A 9,112-nucleotide genomic window follows, 5' to 3' on the forward strand; every position below is an offset into this window, starting at 1 on the left:
ACATATAGTGTTGCCATGAAATGTTCGAAAAATTGTGTTTTTCACATTTCCCGCAAGTGCATGTGGATTTTTTGGCAGTGCTGTCAAGTTTCGGTCAATTTTCAATTTGCCGATTTTACAACAGTGAGGTGTAAAAGTAAAATAAAGAAGAAGAAGAAGAACAGAGTGAAGTAACTGCATTGTGGTGAAGACTTGGACAGGATAATCAATAAAACGAAAGTTTTATAAATTACGATTAGCTTTGTTTTACAACTGCAAAATAAAAGGTAATTTTCTCCTATGATGATTTAATTTTAATAAGTCTGACGTCCTGTGATGACATAAAAAATATTTATAGGTTACCCACATAAGTCATTTTAGTTTTAATAAAAAAAACAGAAATTATGGGCTCTGCTGGACTTGATCTCTGCAGGAAAATTGTGACAAGATTCCCCAAAACTATGTGTTTCAGTTTTGCCTACGGATCTGGTGTAAAATCACAAATTGGATATGAAAAGAAGCACCTCAGAGACAATATTGTTGATTTGGTGCTTTGCGTTGAAGATGATAAAATGATGGAATGGCATCGGAAGAACATTGAAAAAAATCCTCATGATTATTCTGGACTTGGCATATTTGGAGCATGGGCTATAACCAAATATCAAATATCGATTCCCGCAAATGTGTATTGCAATACACTGATCCCTGTGAAGGACGAGAATGTCACGATAAAGTACAGTGTCACCCGGAAGTCTGATTTGATAGAAGATGCCACACAATGGACCTATTTGTACCTATCTGGTCGTCTGCATAAGCCCGTCCAATTCATACAAGAGCCCGATGAGACATTAAAGAAGGCCCTTGATAAAAATCTAGAAACTGCCCTTACAGTAGCTCTCCTCTTGCTCCCGGAAAAATTTTCAAATTTAGAATTATTCTATACGATCGCTGAATTGAGTTACTCTGGAGATTTTAGAATGATTTTTGGGGAAAATCCCAATAAAGTTAATAATATTGTGAAACCACAGTTGGAATCCTTCTTCAGGTTATATAAGCCTTTAATTGAACAGAGGCGACTTACACTGCAATATCCACACGATTTCGGTGGTCAATATATTCAGGAGAAATCCCGGGAAATTGTATTTGAGCAATTAAAATCAATTCCTTTCATTTATCCAGTTGATAATCTTACCAATGAATTAAAAGATTATAGAGTACAGTTAAGACACATTCTTCGCATGAGAGTTTTTCGTTCCAGTGCTCTTCAGTCAATCAAAAATATTCCCACTGCTGGATTTATCAAGTCCCTAAAATATAGTTATGCAAAAGCACTAAAGACTTTTAAAAAATAGAATTGTAAGGAAAACAACGTAAAATAGTGTATGAACTAGGAAAAAATACAAAAATTCAATATTCATTAGTTTTGTTTTCTTCTCTTCATTCTCTTTTAGACCCCTAATTATGGATGACGATGATATGACTTTTGGTCCAGCATTACCTCCTCATTTGCTCCAATCTTCATCAAATAATACTTCAGGAGGGAGCAAAATAATTGGTCCCTGTATGCCAACAAACTTTAAACCAGCCCTAGTAGATGTAGAGAGTAGTGAAAATTCCTCAGACGACGAAGAAAAAGATATCGCGGATGTTGGACCTTTACCTCCAGGACAAGAACCTAAATCCCAGGCACAATTGGAACTGGAAGAACGTGCTCTGGAAATTAGGTTGAGTGGAATGGAAGGAAGTAAAGAAAGCTCCAAACAGAATTTTAAAACTCGGGAAGAGTGGATGACTGAACTTCCAGAAGTTCGCAAAGTTGGAGATTTGGGATTAAGACCAAGACAATTTAGACAAACGGAAGGACCTGATTTTTCCCATAGGTATATTACTATTAAAAAAATGTCAAATTAGTTGTAAAATCATCTTTTTCATTAGATCTTCATGGACGGACACTCCGCAGTCTAGGTTGGAGAAGGAAAAATCTAAAGGGAAAAATGATGCTTCCGATAGAACTACATTCGAACAAAAATTATTAAAAGAACGTGACAAGGCAATGGAAAAACTTAAGAAAAAGTATGACAAGGAACACAAAAGAGATAAATCTTTACTTGAAATTCATCAAGATAAATTAAAAAAGAAGAAAAAGGTAAAATTGGTAAAATTATATAAATAGAATTGGTTTCAAATTGAAAACTTTTTTTTTAATTTACAGAAAGACAAAAAAAAAGAGAGGCGTCCCTTTAGCCGGGAAGTGGATCTTGCTGTAAATAAATTTGATGAAACTAGAAAGAATGCAGCAATTAAGAAATCACAGCTCCTAGATACTAGATTTTCAGCTGGATCAAGTAAATTTCTCTAATGCATTTCATTTGTATCATTCAATATTGAAATTACTAAAAAATAATACAAAATCTAAATTCATATCTTATCTCTGTGGTGGAGGTTTTGGTTTTGGCATCTTATTCAGCAGTTCTTGTATCTCCTTTTTTTCGTCATAGCTCTTCCACAGCTCAAATAAATTAACTATAATTCGAGCAATCTCTTGCACCTTGTCCATGTTCACATTGAGTTCAGCAAACCATACTTTCAGCTCCTTCTGAAGAATCACGCAAGCAATTTGAAGGCATCCAATTGCAATCTGTAAAATCAGGAACAAAATTGAGTATTTTCGCTAAATGATTTCCTCTAAAATTGATTAATTAACCTGATAGGGTGGGTAGAGAAGACTGACATCAGTACGCAAAGAATCATTGATGATCCGCCAAGTGAGTGTTAGCAATTGTTCTTCTTGTCCAATGTCCTGAATAAGTTGCAGAAGAGGTCGATAAGGTTGGTAGACAATCAGGCAGCAATCCAAGTTTTCCAACAGATAAAATTCACACTCAAGGATGTGATTTGTTCGATACGGGAACTCTTGGTGATATGCAAAACTGAACTTGTTTTTCACAACTGTTTGGCATGTTGAAATGAGTCGAGAATTGGAAATTACACCAAATTCTTCCACTTTTGATGCCAAGAAGATGCAGGTTGGGGCCAGTAACAACGGATCAATGCATTTTAGGGAATTTCTTGCATAAAATCTCTTAAAATATACAGTCGCCGTGGCAATAACCTGCTGTCGTATCTTTAGCGTTTCGCCCAAGATTTGTATGAGATTCGAAAAGAAGATGAATATTTTCTGATACTCATCTTCTGTCAGGATCTGCAAGTCATACTGTCTCTCCCGTATAAGGTCCTGCTTGTCCAGAATCCATTGCTGATTGTGAGAACTCTGCCAAAAATTACCAGCCATTTTTTTCACTGCACAATTAAAACGTCAAAGCATGGACGGCGCGATCGAACTGACAGTCACCCTATTTTTTGACAAAGTGAGAGAATGAATGAGAGGACAAAAAGAACAAAACGAGACGGACATATTACACTATATACACTCTTCCATCGGCCGTTTTTAGACGAGATTGTAATTTTCAGTATAATATTTCGATTTTTGTCTTGTGTCAATTCAATTTCTAACTAAATTTATAATTGTTATAATCGAGTTAAAGTAATCACAATAAAATTTTGTCTTTCCTTTAAAATTGTTTAAACTGTTTTGTCGAATTTGCCGTTTTTAGACGAGTCGTCATCTGGCATCTGTGAAAAAGAAAAGGCAATAAATTAGTAACCTGCAAAAGAGCGAGACAAAACGAAGGACTCCAGAGTGCAGCGACATTTTTAAAATACAGTTCTTAGTAGAAGAGACGGAAATCATTGCCGGCTTGTGTGCCATTTTTCATATAAATAAGTTTATTTTGTCGATTATTTTATACGCAAACTTTTGTTGTTGAGTCCCTTAGTAAATTGAGCTAATTGTTTTGTGACGAAAATGTCTGTTGCGCCCAGGAAAATTGAAAGCAGTACGGCTGATGATATTCCTCTGGAATTGTATGATGCCTCCACGAAAACCAAATATCAGCGAGCAAGATATTTTGGAAAGGTATGTCAAAAAGCGTCCTCGTGGTTTATAAAATTGATAAAATGTATTTTACAATGCCTTTAATTAATTCTATATAAAATTTACAAAGATCAAATATATAATCTCCAAAGATAATAATATGCCTATGCCTGCAAAAATTACTTGCAGGCTTTCAAGGTCTTAAGTCCCGTTCCTTGTCAATTTCTTTTATTTTTACTTTGCATGTAAAAGTATCTTAATAAATTGTAAAACACGCTTTTATTTTATTAGCTTCAATATATCAAATATGTAAGTAAAATTTTCAAGTTGCATATCGGTGTCTTATCGTATTATGATGAAGTATTCTCAATAATTCATCATGATACTATTTCAATTTAGATCGAGGAAATTCTTAAAATTAGCCAAATTAGCTGAGTAAAAGAATGGAAAAGTATTTCATTAAAATACTTTCACAGAGAAAACAGATTTAAAAACCTTAATTTTTGATTTGGAAGACTTGCAATCCCGTCTGATCATGATCAAATGATTTTCATACATCTAGAAACGCTTAGACGTAGAAAATTGAAAGAATATTAAGCTTATTAGAAATGTATATGTGAGGGATAGTGGTAGAGTTCTTATTGTTAGTGCAGTTGGTAATCTTAAAAAGTGAGCAAGAGATTGAGGTTTTACTACGACTCAAGATTGATACCATCCCCAATTAGCTTGCTTTTAATTCGAATTAAATATTAAATATTTTTAGTCATTTCTTAAAAATCTTCGTCTTAAACATGAAAGAAACCGAAAATGTCGATCGTTTGCAATCACACGTAAAAAGTTTTCATTTTATTTCATAGAATTAATGGAAAATATTTTTCTTTTAGGGAGGATTTGCAAAGTGCTATGAAATTATCGACGTTTCCACCAAGAAAGCATATGCAGGCAAAGTTGTGTCGAAGACCTTGATGGTAAAGGACAGTCAAAAGGAAAAAATGACTCAAGAAATATCTATTCATAGATCTCTGTGCCACAAGAATGTTGTCCAATTTCACAGTTTCTTTGATGATAAGATCAATATTTATATCGTCCTGGAATTATGTCAGAGAAGGGTGAGTTGAGAATAGTGGATTTTATGTTTTTTTTTTTTTTTTTTTTTTGAGAATATTTGCACTTTTTCCAACATGCAATATTGGACATGCAATATTGGACATGCAATATTGGACATGCAATATTGGACATGCAATATAACATGCATCCCGTCCCGTCCCGTCCCGTCCCGTCCCGTCCCGTCCCGTCCCGTCCCGTCCCGTCCCGTCCCGTCCCGTCCCGTCCCGTCCCGTCCCGTCCCGTCCCGTCCCGTCCCGTCCCGTCCCGTCCCGTCCCGTCCCGTCCCGTCCCGTCCCGTCCCGTCCCGTCCCGTCCCGTCCCGTCCCGTCCCGTCCCGTCCCGTCCCGTCCCGTCCCGTCCCGTCCCGTCCCGTCCCGTCCCGTCCCGTCCCGTCCCGTCCCGTCCCGTCCCGTCCCGTCCCGTCCCGTCCCGTCTCGTTTTTCGACTTCTGAAGAGAGAACGGAAAGAGATATCGACAAGCGGTTTTCGGCAAAGGTTAAAAGTCATTGGGCCGCTAGAAGTTGATGATGTCAAATCCACCCCCCCTTCCGCCATTTTGGAACGCCCCCTAATTTTGTTTTTTTCGATAACTCAGCCCCTATGGCATCGATTGATCTCAAATTCTAGTATGTTATAGCTGGGCCTAAGAGCTTTCGATCGATACCAAACTTCACTCCCTCCGACCCCCCTGACCTGAGCTAGAGGGGGTCAAAAATTGAATTTTTGAATGGTCATATCTCCCGTTCTAATTATCGGAATGCAAAAAAAATTGGTGTTTTGGAAAGCTCTCGTGGAGCACTACAACCCTTGTGACACCCCAATTTTCTCCGATTTAATCGAAGGTCCGATTAATCGAAAAATCGATTTTCGATTTCGAATATTTCGAAAACTAGACGATGCTTTTTCTTTAAACTTTAATATGTTGTAGCTGGGGTCGAGGCCTTTCCAACGGTGGGTCGCACTCCTCCCTTGATATTCCCTGACTCGAGCTATAATCAAAATTGTCTTGACCGGACTGCATTTTCTGTATTTATAAAGGGATTTCGATGAAAGAATCGCGTCCAGCCAATTTCATCCATTTCATCTGCCGAGAACAGTATACTCGACGCGATTCTTTACCCTCAAAATTCAACTCACAATCGAATTTTCATGCATTCCGGGTTGCAAGCACCCCGAGTTGCACGCATTTCGAGGTCACCTGTAAAGAATCTCAGCTACCATAAGCTTATCTGCGCTTATCACTGGTTTTTATTATTTTAGTCTATGATGGAGCTTCATAAACGCAGAAAGACAATAACAGACTTTGAATGTCGTTACTATATTCATCAAATATTGCAAGGACTGAAATATCTACATGATCTCAAGATTATCCATCGTGACATTAAATTGGGAAACCTATTTTTGAATGAGGAAATGACGGTGAAAATAGGAGATTTTGGTTTGGCCACAAGAATTGAATATGAAGGTAAGGTTTTTTTTTGATTGTTTAAAGAAATTCAAAAGCATTATTTTAAATTAAAATGTTAGGTGAGAGAAAAGAGACCATCTGTGGAACACCAAATTACATTGCGCCTGAAATTCTAAATAAAAAAGGCCATTCGTATGAAGCTGATATTTGGTCTGTGGGTTGTGTTATGTACACATTATTGGTAGGACGACCACCATTTGAGACAAAATCTCTGAAGGATACCTATTCGAAAATCCGAAAATGCGAATACAAGTAAGTTTATTAATTAATGAACAATGAATGCCCATTTATTTGCAATTAAAAAAAAAATTTAAGGATTCCGAATGTTTTACGGGCCACTGCTGCTGATATGATTGTGGCTATGTTGCAACCTCATCCATCGAAGAGACCAAGCGTAAACAAATTATTCAATTTTGAATTCTTAACGGGTAGTGCCATTCCGCTCTCACTGCCAACATCATGTCTCACAATGCCCCCAAGGGCTGACCAGCTAGAATACATGGATCGTTTAGGAAATCGCAAACCATTATCAATTATGAATGGCATGACTTACGTTCCCGTGAAGCAAAAACCAAGCCCATATAAACCAAGTCCACGGAAAGAACCAAATAAGATGGGTCCATATCCAAATGACAAGGCTTATCATCGTGATGTTAAGCATCTTCAGAGAGATTTACAAGCACTCCTTACAGAGCTTGTTAGTTTGTCCTCAATCAATTTAATGGTACTAGAATATTTACAATTTTTCTTTATTGCAGGACAAAAAACCTAGCAAGACGAATGTAGTTATGACATTGGAGAATACAGATCCGGCATCTCAGCCATTGTTTTGGGTATCCAAATGGGTGGATTACAGTGACAAGTATGGTTTTGGCTATCAATTGTGTGATGAAGGTGTTGGCGTTTTGTTCAACGATGCTACCAAATTAATAATTCTCAGCAATGGAATGTAAGTATTAAATTACAAATGGTCATACATAATATGAAAAATTTAATTTCAAAGAATATTGTATTGGAGATGCATTTCAAAGGATGCTTAAAATTTCCAAATTCCATTGAAAACTAATAGAGTAAGGGCTCATAATTTTGCCCAGTCTGCTTATAAGCATCGATGTTCCAAGTTTGAAGTGCGATATTTTCGAAATTAATTGACTTTTTTTTGTTACTCTCTTTTCAGAAGGATTGTTTAGAAACTTGACAAGCTATTTAACGTCTTATTTTTACTAAAAATAGTTTTAATACGTTTAAAAATGAAGTCATATGTAGAGGTGAATTTGGCTCTTATTTTGGACAACTTGGCTGTAAATTTGAACAGCTAATCTGCCTCAATAGGATGCCCATTGTTCTTCATTTCATGAACCAATCTTACCAAGTCCTCTTCCTGTTCATGTAAGGGAAACGTAGAATGTCACAAGAAGCCTGGAAACTTTCCATATCATTCATTAAAGTGAGTTGACTTCGGTACTCCAAGTACGTGCGGATTCGCTCATTCCCTGGCCTTTCCGGGAGCCTTTCAAGGCATTTCTCGCTACATCTCTTTCGTAGAGATGATGCTCCTTTGTTTCTCCAGGCATTTGTCCAACATAGACATCACAAAATCTAAAATTTCAAGTAATTTCCAGCAGAAATTACTTGAATTACTTGAAATTACTTGAATATTCCTTTAACCTTCTACTTTACAATTACACTAACGGCCAAAACATTAAATACACCCTTTTAATTGCCTTTAATTATTTATAATAAATGTCATTGTTTATCAATCTTAAAAATCTTATGTACTTTTCTAGAGAATCAATCTAGCTGTTGCCCTGAAAATTTCAAAAGTCAATCTGATGAAAATTACTCCAGTTCTACTGCTCAAAAAGAATGAAGAAATATTTTGGAAAAAACACGTTTAAAGATTTGCAATGTGTAGAAAACACATGTGTTTTCGTTCAGAGTGTTTCAATAATTTGTAGTTTTTGGACACATAATGTTATTCTTCAACAGTAGACAATCGTCTGTGTCATTCTTAATAAGTTTTTATATAATTAATGCAAAAGCAAAAAAAAATCTGGTGGTTTTATAAGGCTTGAAGAGATTTCCATTACATGTTTTTTTTTAAAGCAATGTGCACTTCATCGATCGAAATGGAGGTGAAACATACATGACAATGGAACAATTTCCATCTGAGATTGATAAAAAGATTAGACTTCTTACATACTTCAAGCGCTACATGTCAGAACACTTGGTGAAAACGGGAGCATCCAATGTGACTGAATTAGATGCCATCTCCAGAGTGCCACATTTGTACGCTTGGTTCAGGACACATTGTGCAGTGATTATGTATCTGACCAATGGAACTGTTCAGGTAATTAGTTGAGATATGAAATTGTAATTGGTGAATGGTAATTTTGCAAAGTGAACAAACACATAAAAATCTTTTTCAGTTGAACTTTTCTGACCACATCAAAATCATTCTATGTCCTTTGATGCAAGCTGTTACAGTGATTGAGCCAGACAAGAATTTCCGCACATACACTTTTGCTGCTCTGCTATCAAGTGGATGTTCGGCTGATTTGTTGGATAAATTGCGATATGCTGCTGACCGACTAAGTGCATTTTTTGAAGGACAATAACATGCT

At 36.5% G+C, this 9,112-nt stretch overlaps 3 protein-coding genes across 8 annotated transcripts; 2 read left to right on the plus strand and 1 right to left on the minus strand.

Annotated features, from left to right (window-relative positions):
* Window positions 1–41: 41 nt before the first annotated feature.
* LOC129799422 (phosphatidate cytidylyltransferase, mitochondrial-like) lies at window positions 42–2,396 on the plus strand. Of its 6 annotated transcripts, none has more exons than XM_055843270.1 (5): window positions 102–266; window positions 338–1,335; window positions 1,431–1,859; window positions 1,915–2,125; window positions 2,192–2,396. In XM_055843270.1, the coding sequence occupies exons 3-5, from the start codon at window positions 1,441–1,443 to the stop codon at window positions 2,336–2,338; spliced, it is 777 nt and encodes a 258-aa protein (XP_055699245.1). In that variant the 5' UTR covers window positions 102–266; window positions 338–1,335; window positions 1,431–1,440; the 3' UTR covers window positions 2,339–2,396. The 6 variants fall into 6 exon arrangements, with proteins under 6 accessions (XP_055699242.1, XP_055699240.1, XP_055699241.1 ...); XM_055843269.1 differs by having other exon boundaries at window positions 452–1,359; XM_055843268.1 differs by lacking the exon at window positions 338–1,335 and having other exon boundaries at window positions 103–266.
* On the minus strand, window positions 2,279–3,608 carry LOC129799424 (cyclin-C). The gene is made up of 2 exons (XM_055843271.1): window positions 2,684–3,608; window positions 2,279–2,617 (listed from the first exon to the last, which is right to left on the minus strand). Exons 1-2 carry the CDS (start codon window positions 3,269–3,271, stop codon window positions 2,405–2,407), a joined length of 801 nt encoding a protein of 266 aa, XP_055699246.1. The 5' UTR covers window positions 3,272–3,608; the 3' UTR covers window positions 2,279–2,404.
* Window positions 3,609–3,640: 32 nt separating this feature from the next.
* Window positions 3,641–9,112, plus strand: LOC129799418 (serine/threonine-protein kinase polo). Its single transcript, XM_055843257.1, has 8 exons — window positions 3,641–3,955; window positions 4,798–5,022; window positions 6,281–6,485; window positions 6,548–6,740; window positions 6,804–7,185; window positions 7,247–7,437; window positions 8,595–8,838; window positions 8,918–9,112. The coding sequence occupies exons 1-8, from the start codon at window positions 3,845–3,847 to the stop codon at window positions 9,104–9,106; spliced, it is 1,740 nt and encodes a 579-aa protein (XP_055699232.1). The 5' UTR covers window positions 3,641–3,844; the 3' UTR covers window positions 9,107–9,112.

The sequence above is a fragment of the Phlebotomus papatasi genome, chromosome 1, assembly GCF_024763615.1.
Source record: "Phlebotomus papatasi isolate M1 chromosome 1, Ppap_2.1, whole genome shotgun sequence".
Lineage (NCBI taxonomy): Eukaryota > Metazoa > Arthropoda > Insecta > Diptera > Psychodidae > Phlebotomus > Phlebotomus papatasi.

Coding starts and splice junctions, on each gene's coding strand:
- LOC129799424 (XM_055843271.1), bottom strand. CDS start 3,271: ATGGCTGGTAATTTTTGGCAGAGTTCTCACAATCAGCAATGGATTCTG. Junction 2,618..2,683: donor TTCTCTACCCACCCTATCAG/GTTAATTAATCA, acceptor CTGATTTTACAG/ATTGCAATTGGATGCCTTCA.
- LOC129799422 (XM_055843265.1), top strand. CDS start 384: ATGGGCTCTGCTGGACTTGATCTCTGCAGGAAAATTGTGACAAGATTC.
- LOC129799418 (XM_055843257.1), top strand. CDS start 3,845: ATGTCTGTTGCGCCCAGGAAAATTGAAAGCAGTACGGCTGATGATATT. Junction 5,023..6,280: donor TGGAATTATGTCAGAGAAGG/GTGAGTTGAGAA, acceptor TTATTATTTTAG/TCTATGATGGAGCTTCATAA. Junction 6,741..6,803: donor ATCCGAAAATGCGAATACAA/GTAAGTTTATTA, acceptor AAAAAATTTAAG/GATTCCGAATGTTTTACGGG.